Genomic DNA, 19,732 nt, shown 5'->3' with positions numbered 1-19,732 from the left:
TGAAAAATACACTTATCCAATGAGCAGATAGTATGAAGCCAGGAAAGAAAATTAATGTGTCAGATAGCAGAATCTAAAAGATCTTAACAGAATGGAGTGATGGGCTGTAACTACTGAAGAAGTTTAATAGGAACGAATTGCAAGTCTTCTATTTTGGTGAAAAACTGCAATTGTACAAACAAAAGAAGGGATAAGTCTGGTTTAACATCAGTTGACATGAAAAAAATACATTGGGATTTCAGTGGATAGCAAACTCCACAGAAGCATCTCTGGGATGTGTGCACATTTTAAAAGGAAGAGTGAGAATGGGGAAAATGTCAAGAGGAGGGCGGTGTGGATGTTCAAAAACCTGGTAAATAAGCCATCAGGGAAGGAACCAGGGATGTTTAGCCTGAAAAAAAAGAAGACTTGGGGTGGGGAGAGAAAGGGGAGATGGGACATGAGACGTATCTGAAGTATTTGAAGGATTACCACATGGAAGTAAGAGAAGACATTATACACAGATCCAAAGGATAGAATTAGGGCCACTGGAAAGAAATCACAGAGAAGTGCTGAAGAACTCAATTCTGCTATTTACTTTCTACCTTCTATTCTTGGACAGTTTCAATCCTTTTGGAAGTTTTTAGGGAGAGAGAATATAAAATGTATGTTTTTCACTCATTAAAGTGAAACCGTAACTCAGAATGCCCTGTCTTCTCAATGAGCATATGCATTCTTATACAGATTGAGAAACTCTGTATTTGTTTGGGGAAGATAAGAGGTGACAGAAGGGAAGAAAGATATCAGTATTCAATGGTATTTAATGACAGTACCATGCCAAATTTCAAACTAAGATGTACTTACGCAAGTTCAAAGTCCATGTCTAGGCCAAAGCAACTCCACTGTTAAAAAAAATAAGTATTTCAACAGATTTCTTATCCATATGACAGCAGACAGTTAGCAACATTGGATCATGGGTTTTGAACTGGAGGGGACCTTATAATTCATCTAGTTCAACTCTTCTCTTCATTTTACAAATGAGGAAACAAAGTCCAGAACTTAATAACTTGCCCAAGGTCACACACAGGTGGTAAAGAGGAGAATCAAGATTGGAACTCAGGTCCTCTAACTCCAAATGCAGTATTTCTCTTAACACTACATGATGTTACTTTTTTAAGATCATGGTTTTAATTGATTTGGGACATTGTCTTAGCTTCTTGCAGATTTAAGTTGAGATGCCTCCTCACTCACAATCCACCCCTTATGGTCACAGATTTAGAAGTGACTTTTAGAGGTCATCTGAGCTGACCCCTTTATCTAACAGATAGATGAAGAAGCTCAGGTCCGTAGAGGTTGAGTGACTTGCTAATGGACACATAAAAAGGAAGTGGCACAGGGAGGGTTTGTACTGCTTCCTAATCCATCTTCATTCTATAGCTCCATCCACCATCTTTCCTGGATCCTTCTCAGAGTGTTGGGGTCTCAGTGTGTCTGTTTATTTCTTTTCAGATTACATCAATTTGTTCAGTACCAAGTGTCATGGCTGTGACTTCCCCGTGGAAGCTGGAGACAAGTTCATTGAGGCCCTGGGACATACTTGGCATGACACTTGCTTCATCTGCGCTGTAGGTTTTCCCTTATGTAACTTGGACTCTGCCACTGTCCCTCTGAAAGTCAAAGGAACCAAAATTGGGAGGGGACAGCCTGGGAACAGGGGACTGGATAATGGAAGAAAGTCATTGGTTTTATTTATAAAAATTGTTCATTCCTATTTTATTTCTAGTGCAAGGCACAAAAGCCTAATGAGACTTTGTTGAATAATCCTCATGGTCCCTCACTTGGAAAGGTCAGATTTCTGTTCACCAGTGTCAGCTTTGTTCTCTACACAGGGCAAGTCAGGAGATGAGCGCAGGATTGTTCATTAGTCACTTGCAATTTCTTTGTATTAAACAAAGAGAAGAGGAGAGGGCACTGGTCTTGGAGTCAGGAAGGCCTGGGCGCAAATCCTACCTCTGGAATATAGTAGCTGTGTGACCATGGGCAAGCCCCTCAAACTTCCTGTGACTCAGCTTCTCATCTGTAAAGAAGAAATAATAGTACTAGTCTTAATTCCCTCCCAGGGTTGTTGTCAAGTCCCAAGAAGCTGATATGCATGAAAATTACTTTGCAGATTCCAAAGCACTATGCAAATGAGTTTTTATTAATGCAAATGATAGAAATGTCAATAATATTTCATTCAACCTAACAGAATACTCTCAGAGGACCTGAGATCCTCTAATTCTGATCAGCTCATTAGCTGTATGACCTTGGACAAGTCAACTAATCCCTATGAATCTCAATGTCCTCATTTGTGAAGTGAAGGAATATGATTAGATGATCTCTGATGTCTTCTCTGCCTCTAAGAAGTCTGAACAGCTAGGGAGGCACAGCAGATAGAGAAATGGGCCTGGAATCAGGAAGACCTGAGTTCAAATCTAGCCACAGGTACTTACTAGTTGTGTGACTTTGGACAAGTCATTTAACCTTTGTCTGCCTCAGTTTCCACAACAAAGGGCATAATAACAGCACCTACTTCACAGGAATCTTGTGAGAATTGAATGAGCTAATATTCTTTTTTCTTTTTAGTTACATCACTCACAGATGGTTTATTCTTCTAACCTAGAGATTGCTCTAACCTCACAGAAACTGGTTGTAGTACAAATTTTACAATGCTCTGTGGCATTACAAATACCAAACAAGAAAGATCTGGAATCAGATATCTGAGCCAATAAAAACTCAAAATATTCCTCCCTTCCCCCAAATAACAATGGTATCTGAGAAGTGATTTTTAAATGAGCCAATATTCTTAAAGCACAGTGCTGGACGTACAGTAGGTGCTTAATAACTGTTTATTCTTTTCCCTACCTTCCCTTCTCCCATTTAAGCTCGAGGCTAGAATTCTCTTGTGGAAAGCTTAGGGGAAGGAACTGGAAGTGAGAGTATTTTTGAGCTGAACGAGATGCCACTTGGAGCATTTTAACAAGAACATTAAAAGAAACTTGCTAACATTCAGTCAGTTCAATAGGAAGAGGGAAATTCTCCTGGTTGCTGATCCATAGCTTCAATATGATGAAAGCACTATCAGGGGTAGGGAATCTGCAGCCTGGAGGCCACTCTTGAGGACCTACAGGGCCACATGAGGCCTCGAGGCTGCAGGTTCCCCACCCCTGCTTAGGTGCTGCTACTAGAATGAGTATGGTAGAATGGGTCAACATTGGACCTAGAGCCTGCTAAGGCCCTACTAGCTATGTGACTATGGGAAAGCCACTGAATCTTGCTGAGCCTCTGTCTTCTCCTCAATAAAATGGGCATAATGATTTTGCACTCCCATCCTCTTAGGGTTATTATGAAGAAGGAAAAAAAAAACATGCTACAAATGTTTACACATTAAAGGGCCCATGAAGCGTCGGTTGTTATTCCTGTTGCTATTGACTTTTTCCTCAGAGGCTCTGAGCATTTAACTCCCAACCGAATTCTCCAGTGTATAAACAGGATATTTATAAAGTCCTTTTCCAATTTCAAAGAAGACTAATTTTCTACTTGTACACAATTCAAGCAAGCTCGGTCATATAAAGAAAAACCTTACCTGTCAAGTCAACAAGCACCTACCATGTGCCAGGTACTATGCTAAGTGCTCTGCAATTATTATCTCATTTGTTTCTCACAACAGTCCTGGGAGGCAGGTGCTAATATGATCCCCATTTTACAGATAAAGAAGCTGAAGCAAACAGGGTCAAGTGACTGGCCCAGGGTCATAAGGCTAGTAAGTATCTGAGGCTGAATTAGAACTCAGTAAAATGAGTCTTCCTGACTTCAGGCCCTGCACTCTATCCACTGTGCCACCTAGCAGCCCCCAAACCTGCTCTAGTTGCTGCTTAATGAGACAGTCATTTGCCCATCACTGGAAGGAAACTGAAGCTGGATCAGGAGGTTCCTGCATCAGATGGGGGTTTGCACTGAGCTGTGACCACAGGGTCGTAGATAGGGCTGAAAGCGGACTTGGAGGTCCTCTGGTCCAAGAGGAGACATTGCAGAGGAGGCCTAAATGAATGCCCAAGTGAAGCCTAAAGAAACTTCCCCAAGGTCACACAGGTGAAGGACAGAGTTTGGATTTGAACCCAGGACTCAAACATATTCACTTGTCTCATTTGTATGGCTTCCAGAGGACTTGATGGCATTTTTCTCTGAGAGATGGGCCCCCTTAGCATTGAGTCACATGTGTAGCTGGCCCAAGGCAGGAAGAGAAGCTTTATACACACCCCATTTAACCTCCGTTAGAGCTGTAAGCAGATTGTAAAGATGGACGTCCTCTAGGTCATTAGTTTATGTATTCAACAAGTATTTGTAAGCAGCCTACTAGGTGCCAGACAGACACTAGACACTTGAGCCATAAAGAGTTTAGATTTGTAAGCTGCCTACTAGGTGCCAGATAGACACTAGACACTTGAGCCATAGTTTAGATTTGTAAGCTGCCTACTAGGTGCCAGACAGACACTAGACACTTGAGCCATAAAGAGTTTAGATTCTATTGAAGGGAAATATCAGCATAGATAAGCCAGCACAATGTATTTCCAGAGTTATGAGGGGGAGGGAAGAGAGATGTCTCTGGACCTGAGTCTTACAGGAACTATAGATTCTGAGCAGTAACACAAAAGAGGAAAGGCATCCCAGGTACCTGAGGCAGTCTGTACAAAGGCATGGGGGTAGGAAGACAGGGGAAAGAATAATGCATTTCACAGAATCATCCATGTAGAAGGGGCAAGTGCTCAGATGCCAACTAGGCCAATCCTCTCATTTTACAGAGAAGGAAACCTGGTCCTAGGAAGTTTCAGTGACTTCCTCCAGGCCATACAGATATTTGCCCAAGTCAGCTCCCATTAGAGGACCTGGGTGAGAATCTTAGCTTTGCCACTTATTTCCTGTGTGGCCTGGGGCAGGGCATTTCACCTCATGAGGCCTCAGTTTCCTTATCTGTAAAATAAGGGAGCAGAGCTAGAAAACCTCAAAGGTCCTTCCCAGCTCTCAATCTGTGATCTTATGGGATGGACTATGGGGAAAGAGTGGCCCGTTTTAGCTGATGCAGAGAGCACAGGGAGAGGAGTAAAGTTCAATATGCCCAGAAAGGAAGATGAGATATTATGGAAGACTCCATTCACCAAGCAGGAGCTTCTATTTTCCCCTAGACTAGGAGCAATAGGAAGCCCTTAGACCTTCTTAGTCACAGAAGTGATAAGTCAAGCCTATGACTCTTTGGGATTTCCCATGTGTCCTTTAAAGCTGACTTCAGTGGTTCCATTGGAGGCCTGGTTTCTTGAGCAATTCGGCTGGCTCAGCCTGGCATTGTAAGCTTGTTATCTCTCTCCAGATGTTTATATTTACCTGTTACCATAGCAGCCCAGAGGTGCTCCGGCAGGGATGAGATATTACATTAGCTAACTCCTTCCTTGGCTGCTGAGACAGCATCACTAACACCAGCAGGCTTCTCCCAGTCTTAATGTCCTGGCTGAAGCTAAGCTGCCCCTGGTTACCTGACACAAAAATCTGCCTGGTCCTTCCCTGGATTCTTACATTCTGATCCTTCTTTTATTAAGGAAGCTCAGAGACCCTCAAGTTCATTGATCAGATCCGTTTCTGGGAAGTGGGGAGGATTCCTTAGAACCTTGATTTTTCAATGAGTTCTGGTTGCCTTTAGTAGCTGTCCCACTAAAAAACAATCCAGGATGGAGTTCACACTTTCAGAATACATACACACACACACACACACACACACACACACACACACACACACACACGCACACACTTGACTCTGAGGAATTTGAGTCTTGTTGTCTCATTTATGGAACAAACTTTACACTTTAGACTGGTACGAAATGACATAATCATGATGGGTTAAGTGGGAGAGATCAATGTAGCTCAAGATTCTCCGAGTAAGAAGAGCAGTTTGGTGGAAAGGATTTGGGCTCAAATTCCATCTCTGTCGCTTACTAGCTATATGTGCAAGTTGCTTTCATTCATTCAATAAACATTCATTAAGCACCTACTATGTATCAGGTGCAATGCTAAGCCCTGGGGATACAAAAATAGGAAAGAGACAGACCCTGCCCCCCAGGACCTTACAATCTAATGGGGAAGGCGACATGCCAACAAATACACACAGAGCAAGCTATTTACAGGATTAATAGAAAATAATTAAAAGATACTGGAATTGACAGGGGTTCAGGAAGACTTCTTATACAAGGAGACATTTTAGTAGAGACTTAAAGGAAGCCAGGTTGATCAGTAGGTCAGAGCAGGAGAGACAGCTTTCTAGGCATGGGGGATGACCAGAGAAAATGTGGTCAAATCAACAGGAATTTCTTAAGCATCTACACTACCCCTGCTAAGCGCTAGGGATAAATTATATTTTTGGTATATGTATGTGTATATATAAATATAAAAGCATTCCTGCATATGTGAAATCATACAAACATGTAATCATGTATATGCACACATGTACTACATATAAACACATATTTATATGTATACACACATATGCTTTTTTAAAAATCAAAATTGTGACTTCATTGGTAGAAGAGCTCCTTCTACCAATGTAGGGTGACACCTTCTCTACAACTTCAGTCTTAGTTCCTGAGAACACTGAGAGGCAAAGTGATTTGTCCAGAGTCACACAACCAGGATGAGTTAGAGATGGGATTTGAACCCAAGACTATCAATGACTCCAAGTCCAGTTTTCTATCTACTGAACCACTTTGACTCTCAGACAAAGGAAATACAAGGTAATTTGAGAGAAGAGAGACAAAAGGCCCAAACTTTTCCAAAAAACAAAAAACATTGCATTTATTAGTGCTTGACATACATTAATTCACTTGATGCTTATAATATCCTCAGGAGGAAAGTAGTGAAATATTATTACAGATGAGACAACTGAGGGTCAGAGAGATTATACAACTTGCAATATATATGGCACATGAATATTTCCATATGTGTGAATATACAAATATTATATATATGCCTATCTGTATACATAGTGTCTCCCCCAGAAAGAATATAAGTTTCTTGAGAGCAGGAATAGTTTCACTTTTGTATCTGCATCCTTACTGTATAGCCTAGCACACAGTAGGAGTTTAATAATTGTTTGTTGATTGATTTATTTCAAAAAACAAAGGCCTACCATATGCAAGGCACTTGGGTATCTTATGATACAGAGACAGAATACATACCTCTTGACTTCAAGTAGTTTCCATTTTACTGGTAGCATGGTGGGGGTAGGTGGAGAGGGGAGACAACTAGGGAGCTGGGGGTGGGTGGGCAAGGAAAGAAAATCCCTTTTATTATCTTATAGTTTTACTATTTATTTACATAGCATTTATTATTGTTATTTAATCATTTATCACTTTTATCATCGTCATGGAAAAGATGACACTGGAGCCGAACCTTAAAGGCAGATAAGAATTCTGAGAGATGGGGACGAGGAAAGAATCCAGACCCAAGGAATAGCCTGTACAGGGGCGAGAGATGGAATGTCTCATTCAGGAAATAGCTCGTAGGCCAGTTGGTAGAAAATAAAGAAAGTAAAGGGGAGTAATAGGAAACAAACTTGGAAAGGTAGATTAGAGCCAGATTGTGGAACGTCTGAAATACCCTGGAGTCAATAGGGAGCCACTGAAGGTTTTTAAATAAGAGAGGGACACAACTGACTCATAATATTTTCTTAGGGTATTAACAGACACCTACTCAGGCCTGGTGCTGGAGGCAGCTGGGACCTGCTTATGAAACCCAATTGTTAAAATTTAAGCATGGACAAATACTACAAATCAGGGCTTAATTTATTGTTTTGCTGATTGTCTGGACTTAAGAAAGCAATGCAGAAAATGTGAATGATGCAGACTAAACATGAACATGTATGATGCAGTCCATTTTTTTCCAGCTGGTTGTTAAACATTCACTAGGACGCCACTACTCCCATTCAATGAATTTCTTCACGATTTTGTTATTTCCGGGACCTGTCTTTCTCACGTCTTCACCTTTCTTCCAGGTCTGTCATGTGAATTTAGAGGGACAACCCTTCTACTCCAAGAAAGATAAGCCACTGTGCAAGAAACACGCTCATGCTGTCAATATCTAAAAGAAGCTAGCAGCCCCTGGCCTCGGAGGGAAACTCGATGGCCAACCCTGTTGACTACAAAAAAGGATAAATCACGATGGAAAACTTTTCTTTCTGTGGGGGAGGGAGAGGAGCTAGGAAGCCCCTGAAATCTTTTGAAGTACAATTTTAGTCCTTCTTCTGTATGCAGAACATGCGTTTGCCTCATTCTGACCAGAAGCCAACCCAAGTCTCTCCCTCAAGGAGCTGGTAATTAATCCAAGACTGGAATGGTACTTCAAAAGCTGAGGACACAATTGTGAGCACTCCAGATTTTATGAATCTAAAAGCAACTTTTCCTAAGAAATACAAATATGCTCTTGAATAAGCTCAGCAAAGTGGCCGCCAGAGTTCTGGCCATACCTTTGCTGGCATTTAACAGGAGCTCAGAGTCCTTTCGAAGAGCCCTCTAGTCTGTAGCTACAGCTGGCTGAAAGAAAAACAAAAAGTCATATGCCAAAAAAAGTTCCAGTTGTAGCATATTTTTAGGCCTGGAGCTGGTAGTTTGTAAAGTAAGACAGATCCAGGCGTTCCTCACCAAAAAAGGAAGCATTATTCCATTATTAATACAATGGTGCTAACTCCCAAAGCATCAAACTAGAGGCCTTTAAATAAACCAATTTGAAGTAGTCTCCATACCATGAAGGGTGACCAAGAATAAAAAAAATTGAGTGCCAAAGACAAAAGAAAGGGGTTGTTTCCTAGGAGAGCCTGGGACATTGAAAAGGATAACACAAGTAAAGATGTTCCTCTACTCAGCACAAAGTTAAGAAAAGTTAGCTTCTTCAGCTCATCTCTTTTGGTCTTAGACACCCAGTGTCCATAAAGTACCCATCTCATGTTCAAATTGGGATGGAAAATGGCATGGGTGTCCCCCAAATTTGTTCTTTGGTGGAAGAGGTAAGGGGATGGAGAGGACTCTGTGTGGCATTTCAGTGTTGCATCTGTTGTGAGAGCTTTCTTGGAATGATGATGTTTCTGGGTCTCCACATCCATGGTTCTTCAAATGGCCTCTGATTGAAGTCTTTATCAGACCCCTTTGTCAGGGCGAGAGAACCAAGCTGGATTCATCAGTACTGGGAAGGAGCAAATATAGAATGTAAAAAAAATTAGATTAGCAGAAGGGACTGCCCAGCCCATAGGGTGAGGGGAGCCTTAATTTCTGCTAAATTCATTGAAGATGGAGGGCAAAGATCATGGACTGGTGGTGTTTCACAGTTACATCTGGTACCACTGTGATTAGTTCCCCCACAGGGGATACATTCTTTAGCCTATGGTTTTGTTGGCTGATAAGAAGAAAGGATAGGACAATATTGACTGAATTGCTCATCTATCTTGCTGGCTAACATTTTTACAATGTCTTCTCCTTTGAGTTGCGCTAGAAAAATTTTAAACTTAGCCTTGCTAGTCAATATAGCAAGTATTTATTGAGATTGCCTTTGAGATTGTCCAAATTCTTTAAATAGTGTCAGTGATGAGCTAATATGCCAAATGGTCATTTTTAGGTTATTTCAGAGAGTAGAAGTAAGAAAAAAGTGTGATTTCTGAGTATGACATTTTTGTTTTTCATTCCTTCTTTAGCAAGCAATATTATTTTACTCATTGACAACGTGTATTTCCAGATTGAATGGCTATTTCTCTCCCTTAAGCATGATCAGGTGGAGTTTTTTGCATCCTATTGCTAACTCTTGCATCCTTCCTTTTGAGGATTATTTCCTTCCCTTTTTGCCCATTTGGTATATTGTATGATAATGAAGAAGTTCCAGTTCTCCACTGGAAACCAATAGGGGAAAGTACCTAAGTATGTAAATTGAGGATGCTAACAAATGGTCATGGATTTTAAACTTTATTTCCATAGGGGAAATACCTAAGTATGTAAATTGAGGATGCTAACAAATGGTCATGGATTTTAAACTTTATTTCCATGGACCTCCATGAAGCTATCCATTCTCTTCCATATAGAATCCAAAAGAGAATATATACATATATACATAAATATATGCACTGAGACTGGAGCCCTGAGTTGGCATATCTTTTTTGTACATTGATGTTAAATGCTACTTTTCAGATCAGGGAGATAGGTTTTCTGGTCATTTTTAGGGGGTAGACACCAACAACTATATACTGTACTGTCACCTTCTTTAAAAATCTAATAGGCAAGGACAATGCAATTCTGAAAACATCCAGACGACACTTTTGAATGGCCAACATATCTATCAGGGTACAACAGAATGCTAGATTTAGGATTTCCAGCTGGGAAGAACCTTTCAGATGATTTAGTCCAACCCTTGATTTTACAGATATGGAAACTAAAGCCCAAACTGACAAAGTAACATACCCAAAAGATGACCACTTAAGTGATGGAGTCAGGACATAAGCTCAGATTTTCTGAGACATGTGGTTGTAGATTCCAAGTTGAAAGGGATTGTAGACGTCACTGATTTCAATCTCTTCATCTTTAAGATGAGGTTTTACTCAAGGTCACATAGGTAGTAAGTGCCAGAGTCAGGATTTGAACCCACATTTTCTGATTCCAGATCTAGCACTCTTTCCAATGAACCACGCTTGTTCTTTGGACCCCAAATCCAGTGTTTTTTCCACTACACCACATTTAGCCCATCCTCTGTCCTTTCACAAATTTCCTAACACTTGGTTTCAAGGGGAGAAATCAATAGGAAACCCATGTTCCTTACAGCTAAAGAATATTACAGCCTGTTTGAAGGTTTTATTTTTGGCTCCTTTTTTGTGGAAATTGACAAGGAAAGTGAAAAACCATAAAAGGGAACTTTGGGGAAATGAGTTTTGCTATTACTTTTAGGTTTTTGTAGACTGTTTAGATCACACACACACACACACACACACACACACACACACGCACACAATTCTAAAGTTAACAGAAAAAGGAAGTCTCTTAAAGTTTAGTCCTTCAGGGGTCATTAAGTTTGGTACAAGGTTTTGTTTAAGGTTATCTCTTACTTATGGTTAATTGCATGAATGCCTATAGTATGGAACCACACTTCTGAGTCAACATAAGGCAGTATACTTTGGATTTGAAATCTTTGTCTCCTTAGAATAGACATCTGTTTAACATTTCTAAACATTAACTTTAGCAACAGAGTGAGTTGTGTCTGCAGTGATGTGCTAGGAATCTAGCTTTTATAATGTTTTTTTTTCCCAAATGCCTTTGCTTTTGAATTTTTTAAGAAAAAGTTTCTATTTATTAGCTCAGAAGTGGAATGTAGTGCCGTTTATTAGGAGTGTGTGCCAATATATTTTGCATGGAGTTTTTGCGCCAACCAATGTGAAATAAACATTGTCACAAAATAAAACAATGAAAAAGGATGTACAATTCTGTTGAAAGTTTTAAAAAGTCACAAGCAGGTTTGGCTAGTTGTCCCATATGGAGACTTCGAAGACACGGGGAAAAAGTCATCACAAAATGATGGAATAAAAAAAACTGGAAGACAAATAGAATCTCAGAGACTAATGGAGGGTCCATCTCATACCTAAACAGGAATTCCATCTATGACGTCCAAACAAGTGGTCACCTGGACTTTGCTGATGTTCACTGCTTATGTGACCTTAGGCAAGTTACCTCAAATTTCTGGGCCTCAGTTTCCTCATATGTAAAATAAGAGAGTTGGACTAAATGGCCTCTGAGATCCCCTATATATGCAAGCCTAGGATCCTGCCGTGGTAGTGAAGAAAGGGGAAGAGGAAGTAAGCAAGGACCCACCACCTCCTCAAAGCAGCTCATTTCTCTTTCAAATAGCTCTACCAATGAAGTAGTTTTTTTTTATTCCATCAAGCCTAAATTAGCCAATTTGCAATCTTTCCATTGCTCTTAGTTCTACCCTCTGTGTCCAAGCAGGACAAAACAGCCCTTCAAACCCCTGTTCCCAACACCCCGTTTCCTGCCATCACCTTCTTTTCTCCCCAATTTAGCACATCACATACAGGATTTTTACCTAACATTAATGGAAATTCAATTTTCTTATTTAATCAAACAAGAAGAAAATAGGAAAAGTTTTGCATAAATATGTACATGGAAGCAGGTTGTCATAAACTCAAGGGTAGGTCTTTGCAAAGGTCTGTTTACTTAGACACTTGCCAACCAAACATTGAGGGAATATTCATTTTGAACCTAACCCAAATGACTTCTCTGGAAGTTAGATTTCCCCTTATTTGTTGCTTATAAATAGAGAAAATGTCTCATGACCTTCTTTATTCAGTCAACAAGTAGAGTCAAGTTCATATACCTAGGGAGGGTCCAGGATTTTGGGTCCCCCAAAGAACTTAAGGCACCAAGGTGGAAGAAAAGGGACTCAGTTCTTTCTCCCTCCATCCTTAACCTTGCCCCCTAGAGCCATTAATTAGATGTACCACAAATTTTAACAGAATAAGGCACAGATTGTCAAGTATTTCTATCCTTCAGTGCCTAGAACATAGCGGGGGCTTATTAAATTCCTGTGGATCAACTGTTAATTAGAGGTATATTGGTCCTGATGGGTTCCTAAAATGGTAGTGGTACCCACTAGATTGCAAAGCTCTTCTTACTCTCTCTGGTAAAAACAAAACACAAAACTGTGGGTTTCCCAATCCAATTTCCTAAATCCATCTAGCAATTATTAAGCAACTACTATATTCCAGGAACTGTGCCCATCATTAGGGATGCAAATAGGATAAATGGAACAGTCCCTATATGCAAGGACCTTACATTCTAAAATAGTGGAGAGAGGAATGGAGATGGAGAGAGAAGGAAGAATCAATTCAACTCAAACTTATTAAACCCTGGTGTGTCAAAAGGAAACAATTGGGGCTGGGTCAAGATAGTGCCTGGAAAAAGGAAACAATCCCTGCCTGACCTCAAGGATATTACCTTTTACTGAGGGGAAACAGCAGATGCTTAGTGAAGTATGTGCAAAATAGTATTACAAAGTAAATACAAAAAAATTGATAAGATGGGAGAGGAGGAGGTGCTGATGTTCTGGGTGTCCTCTGACTGCCCCAGAAGGCCTAGCCCTCAGCAGTGGCCCTGGTTTTTTCTCAGGGCTCATCCTCATTATCTTCCTCCTCTTCCTTCTTCTCCCTCTGCTGAAAATTACCAAATATTCCCCACAAGCATTTCTAATGGTCAAAGAATTAGAATTTTTTGAAAACACCCCATACTAAAGGTATACTAAATATAATTTAATCTTGAGGATTAAGAAGTTAATCAGCTCCAAATAAGGCTTGCTCTTTCTTTCTCTTCCTTACCTCTTCTCTCTTTTCTCTTTCCTTCCTTCTTTCTTTTTTTCTCTTCCTCTTTCTCTCCATCTTTTTCTTTTCTTTTTCTCTCTTTGTCTTTCCTTTTCTCTTTTACTCTTTCTTTTTTCTCTCTTTTTCTTTTTCTTTCTCTCTTTTTTTCCCTCTCTCATTTTCTCTCTGTTTGTTCCTTTCTTTATCTAAATGGAAACAACTGGTTTTAGCTAATGACAAGGTTAAATCTTTCAACAGTTTTTATGATATTTGGAAGATTTGTTAACAAATGATCTAACCAGATCTTGAAAGACCTGTATGAAGTATAGGAAGAATACAATATAACATAAAAATATCTTTGAAGTATTTTTAAAATATCTTTGAAATAAACTGGCAAATTCATCCTGAGGTATAATTCAATTCAATTCCAAAGAATGTTTTTAGGCCCAACTACAAGAAACCCACTGACTAGATACTGAGGTCCTGTGGCAGTCTAGCCAACTAACACATGGTTCTCCCTTGGATTTGGATCAGAATTTCACAGAATTTATTCTAGCCTGAACTTCCACCTGCTTCACTAAGGATCTCCTAACAAAAGAAACATGGCGAGTTTTCTATTTAAAGAGAACCTACAAACTAAAGAACTGGGGCCACGTTGACCTTGGGTTCTACCCAAGTTTCCCCAGTCCAAGTGCCCCTGCTTTTGGATTCTTCTTTTTTAAAAATTATTTACTGAGAAATGAATGCAGCAAAAGGAATTGAGGGGGGAAATGCTGGTATCAATGGTCCCCAAATGAGGAAGGCTTTGCTGTGCTGAGTTAAACTAGAAAGAGGCTGAGGATGGAGACATTGAGCTTCAGGAGTAATCCACTAAGCTAGGGAAAATTATTTCTGATGTCTGTGAGAGCTCTGGCCTAAGCCATGGTCCTGTCTATAAAGCTAACTGCAAAAGAGTTAATGAAGTTGAAGTAGCTGACTATAATAAGTCCCTTAGAGCACCTCACATTGAAAGAGAAGGTGAGTTACCTTTTTTTTCCCCCAACTTTGGAAAATAGTAAATGTTACTTCAAGGAGTTTTCCACAGATTTAGACTTGAGGCTTCAAAGGTCTCTTTTCTTCTCTTCCGATCTGAGCTTGAGCCCAGTATCCTAAGCTTGGAATTAGGCTGAACCCGGTGGCTGTCTTTTTTCATGCATCTTTGCTTTTAAAGGGAAGTCTATTAATAATCAAAGCTGAAAACAGACATGCTGTAGCACCTTCCCTATATCTGCTGGAGTGTTCTCATCCATATTACATATAGTGGGGGTGGGGAGAACATCCCTTTGGAGAATGCAGGAGCACGTGCTATTATTTAGACCCAATGAACCACAGAGAAGTAAATAGCTTTAGGATTATATGGATAACAAAATAATAGATGTGAAGCTGGAAGAGACCTTGGTGCTCATTTAGCCTAACTCCATTTTACAGAAGAGAAGACTGAGTTCCAAAGTGACTTGCCCAAGGTCACACAGCCTGTCAGTGGCACAGGGGGATTTTGAATTCAGATCCACTGATTCTAAATGCCATGTTCTTTTCATGCACCATACTGTTTCTCCAAGGGACACAGTGATTCAATTGCAAAATCAGGCTTAGCCTGTTGGTCTCCTACCCCTTGGTTCAATGTTCTACTTACAGGACTACACTGCCTTTAAGCAGACACATGCAGCGCTTCATGATTCGAGAGGCAATCATTTGAACCCCATCACAACGATGAGGCAGGCACTACAGGCATCACTCTCCCCATTTTGTAGATGACTGAACTGAGCCCCAAAGTGGTTTAGTAACATGTCCAAGGTCAAACAAGTAAGGGGCAGAGTTAGGATTTGAACCCAGATCCTTTGACTCCCAAACCTCCCAAATTCTTTCCACAGCACCACATAATTCTGCCTGCAAACTCCCTGCTTTCCTAATATGTGACCAGAAATTACATTTACTCCTGTTCAAATGAAGGTTTCTCCAATTTGGCACATAAAAAGTGCCCAGAGTGGTTATCAAAGGTAAGAGGTCCCCATGCTGCACAGAGATGGCATTTTGGTCTCAATAGTTGTAATTCCTAACTGGTTTTTTTTATTTTTGATTGCACCACAACTCCTTCAAGAGAGGCAGAAGGCCAGGTCAATGACTTCACTGGGTTCTCAGCCAAGAACTCCAGAGCCTGCTCAGTGAGCAGACACAGCTGGAAGTGAGGCTCTTAGACCTAACATACAGCCAAATCAAGGCTCTCTTCTCTACCTTGACAGCACTAAAAGCATTCTGAGGATCCTCATGTTGGAAGGAGGAAGAAAAGAAGCATCTAATTTGGAGCCTGTGGCTAGATGGGGTTCCCATGTGCTCTGGGCCAAGCACCTGGCAGGCCTGGGAGAAGGATGTGGCCTGTCCCCTGATGTCATGCATCAGCTGAGCTTCGCAGCACCAAGCAACAAATCCCCAGAGCTTCACTCTGTTTCCATTCACAGACCTACAGGGACCCGTCTCCTGGGCCATGAGTCTAGCCCCAAGTGGAAGATTATCTCTTATTTCCACAACCACTGAGGCAGCATGGGATTTCTGGGACTTGTTCCCTCCGTGGACAAGTCATTCTGTGGGATAGCTGGGCCCCTGCCTGGGTGGAACTTTACAGCTTGGGAGGGAGCAGTAATATCTCCTGGATAGCATCTCCTCTCTATCCTTCCCTTCCCTTCTGGCCCCCCATCTTTCAACATCCTAGGAGAAAGGCCATGAGAATACTAGAATCTCTTCTACAACTTTGGCTGGAGGTAAAAGTGAACTCAGGGAAGTAAGAAGCCACTGTCACCCAGGGTTAATTCATCACGACAGAAGCAGCCAACCCCTCCAAAATGATATCCACCAAAACAGAGCTTTGACATTCCAAGCCCCAACTTGGGGTCTACAGGGGACCAGGGACAGGTAGCTAAGTAGCACAATAGGAAGAGTGTTAGACTTGGAATCAGAATAGACCTGGGTTTGAATCCTGCTGTGGACACTTGTTAGCTGTGTGACCCCAGACAAGACACTTAGGCACTTATCTCACTAGGCTGTTGTGACAATCAAAGGAGACTCTGTGTGTGTGTGTGTGTGTGTGTGTGTGTGTGTGTGTGTGTGTGTGACTACATAGGTGTGTGTGTGTAGTGCTTTACCAATCCTAAAGTACCAAATAAATGCTAGCCGGTATAATTTACCACATCCTTGGCTTCTGTTGGAGCTCACAGATCCATTAGTTGGCAATTTTAGATCTAAGGAAGGGTGTGAGGAATCATTATTTTGTGGGCCAGGTAGGCAACAGGTGCTGCCAGTAACCCTGAGGAGGACATCAGCCTTTCTTCCCATCTGAGGTTGCTTGTAGCCGTCCCATAAAAGAAGAGAGGGACCAGACTTCCAGCTCTTAATAACTGGCTCCTATACTTCAAGGCTAACTATGTTAAGAGGAAGAGTTTAGACTAGGTCTCTCAAAGTCAGAGCAGTGCAGCTCCGGGAAGGCTGGTTGTCTCAATTCCTGTACCAATGCTCACACCCCACAGGGAAGATTCTTCTGCTCTGGCTTGTCCTGAAAGTGGCAAGAAGCCTTAAGGCATATTTGCCAGTGGTCTATGCAGTAAAAATATGATCTCACTAGGCCAGAAACAGAAACTACCATCTGAGCTCTTCCCTGTTTTCTTAAGCTTGTCTATTCCAGAAGCTGCAGAGCACTGGCAGTCAGAGATCTGGGGACCCTGAGACATGTCCTACAGGGCTTCTTAAACTTTTTCCACTCCTGATCCCTTCAGCGCTTCTTAAACTGTGAGTCTCGACCCCATATGGCCAGTTCCTTGCTGAAGTCCGCTTTGTTTGTTGCCGAAAGCAAGAAGGTTGGCGCTTTATCGTCTGAGCTATTAGGACTTGGAGAAAGAATTTAAATGGCTGTCAACTGATACTATCCCGTCCCCTGAAGAAGGGGTGATGTGTAGGTGATCGGGGCAATCATAAAATTATAGCATTTAGATCCAGAGGCCTAGAGGTAACCCAATATTTTACAGATAAGCAAACCCAAGCCCAAAGTCATTCCCCTCCCTCCCACCATATACATAGTGATGGTGCTTGTCCCCTTGAGATGGCCTCGTGTAGGTACTTATATCTTATATGTACACAATAATTTATATATCTCTGCCATTAGAATGTGAACTCCTTGAGGGCAGAGACAATGCCCTTTTTTGTGTCTTCAGTGTTTAGCACATTCATTGCCTGGCCTGCTAGATACTTAAAAATGCTTATTGACTGTGAGATAGAGAACTTTACTTGCCCAGGGTCAGACAAATACAGTCAGTGGAGAATCTCTAAGTCTAATGGAATGCATTTTAGGCACGTGATGCCCAGGGCAAAGGCACAGGGTTCATGAAATAGAAAGGAATCCTATTTGGCTAGCCAGGGGTTGAGGAACCTGTGGCCTCGAGGCTTCAGGTTTCTCACCCCTGGGCTAGATTAGCAAGTAAGAGAAAAGGAGTGATGACCCTTTCTGCTCAAACCTCCACCATTCTATGATAATAGAAGTGTAGCTTTGTCTTTGATGTGCCCTGATGGGCTGGCGCAGGACCTTGAGGGGATACTGACTCCTGGACTCCTGTGTCCCTCCTCCCAATGCATACACCAGATTTAGGGCCATATGGGTGATATTTTAGGAACAAACACACAGCCTTGGGCATACCTAGCCCTTGGATTGTAAGCAACTTATACCCTATCTCAATACCCAAGGCTATTCCTACGGACATGCATGACAAAGGGCTCCATAGTCTCACCGAGGAAGACAATCTGATAAACAGGCTGCTGTAGTTACTCGGCTTACAACAGAGGTCTCAGCTGACCCTCTGGTTCTCTGTCCTTCCAAAACATACATCTCAAGTACCATAATATATTGGGGTAGCTAGGTTGAAGCCCAGAGACCCCAGCTTTCTCCATTTTTATCTACTGCCTACAGGAAGTTCTCAAGCAGGAAAGAGCTTGGTTCTCTCCTGGGCCTGCTGTCTTCCTTGAATCAACTACTTTCTCTAGAAGAAGCCCTGAACAAATATTTATTGAATTGAATTCCTCTTCTTCCTCCTTCTCCTCCCCCCCTCCTCCTTCTTCTCCTTCTCCTTCTCCTCCTCCTTATTCTCTTCTTCCTCCTCCTCCCCACACTAGACCAACTCCCAATCCCACCTTGGTTTGAGATAACACTTTCCTAGCTTTGAGTCATTTATACACAGGATGGGCCCTGCCATCTATGCCCTTATCCAATTCATTGATAAAAATGTTGACCAGATAAAGGCAGAGGACCATTTCCAGGGCACTTCACTAGAAGCTCTAGGTCAACATCTACCAGTTAATCCCCTCTCTTTGGGTCCTACCATTCTACCAGTTCCAAATCAACCTACTTTTATTATTATCCAGGCCACGTTTCTCCATCTTGTCCACAAAGGGAGACCATGAGAAGGGGCCTCAATCTTAGCCCCCCCAGAGTGACTTAGTGATATAGGATGCTCTTCAGGGAAGTCCTGAGTTTGCATAATGTATAGCATAGCGTCAATGGGATGTGAGTCAGTATCAGTCCTGATTCTGTCATTTACTGAATGACCTTTTGAAGGAGTTTAATTTTTCTGAACTTTAGCTTTCATATCTGTAAATGAGGATAATATTGACTTCATTACAGAATTGTTATGAGGCAAGCACTTTGTAAAATGTAAAGCTCTGAGGTTGTTGTTGTTCAGTCAGGTCTGACTCTTTGTGACCCCATGTGGAGTTTTCTTGGCAGAGAGGCTCGCCATTTTCTTCTCCAGCTCATTTTACAAATGAGGAAACTGAGGCAAACAGGGTTAAGTGACTTGCCCAGGGTCACAGAGCTAGTGTCTGAGGCTGGATTTGAATTCAGGTCTTCCTCACTCTAGGTCAGCAGTTCTATTCACTGTGTCACCCAGCTGTCCTCAAAAGCTCTAAGGTAGGTGTGTTTAATCTTTTGTGCGTATCCTCAACCCCTGGGACAGTCTGGGGAAGCCTATGGGCCCCTTCTCCGAATGTTTTTAAATGCATTAAATAAAATAAATGGGATTACAAAGGAAAGCAATTAAACTGAAATAGAGTTACCAAAATATATATTTTTATATTCGTGGACCCCGGGTGAAGAACTCCTGCTTAGAAAATAGCAGCTTTAGAGTTTGCAAAGTCCTTCACAAGCATTGCTGCCATAATCATCACTGACATTTATATAACACATTAATGTTTACCCTGCACTTTACATATATGATATCATTTTGTTCCTACAACAACCCTGGGAGGTAGGCACTATTA

At 41.5% G+C, this 19,732-nt stretch overlaps 1 protein-coding gene across 14 annotated transcripts in view; it reads left to right on the top strand.

Annotated features, from left to right (window-relative positions):
* LDB3 (LIM domain binding 3) overlaps window positions 1-11,503 on the top strand; it is a 114,299-nt gene extending 102,796 nt beyond the window's left edge. For 13 of the 14 annotated variants that reach the window (XM_036737127.1, XM_036737130.1, XM_036737125.1 and 10 more), the window contains 2 exons: window positions 1,489-1,604; window positions 8,054-11,500. In XM_036737127.1, coding sequence (XP_036593022.1) covers window positions 1,489-1,604; window positions 8,054-8,143 — 206 coding nt within the window. In that variant the 3' untranslated portion in view covers window positions 8,144-11,500. Of the gene's footprint in view, window positions 1-1,488; window positions 1,605-8,053 lie in introns of all 14 variants that reach the window. The other variant, XM_036737118.1, reaches the window with a different exon arrangement.
* The last annotated feature ends 8,229 nt before the right edge of the window (window positions 11,504-19,732 follow it).

This window comes from Trichosurus vulpecula, chromosome 8 (genome assembly GCF_011100635.1).
Source record: "Trichosurus vulpecula isolate mTriVul1 chromosome 8, mTriVul1.pri, whole genome shotgun sequence".
NCBI classification, from domain to species: domain Eukaryota; kingdom Metazoa; phylum Chordata; class Mammalia; order Diprotodontia; family Phalangeridae; genus Trichosurus; species Trichosurus vulpecula.
This window is presented reverse-complemented; position numbering and strand designations above follow the sequence as displayed.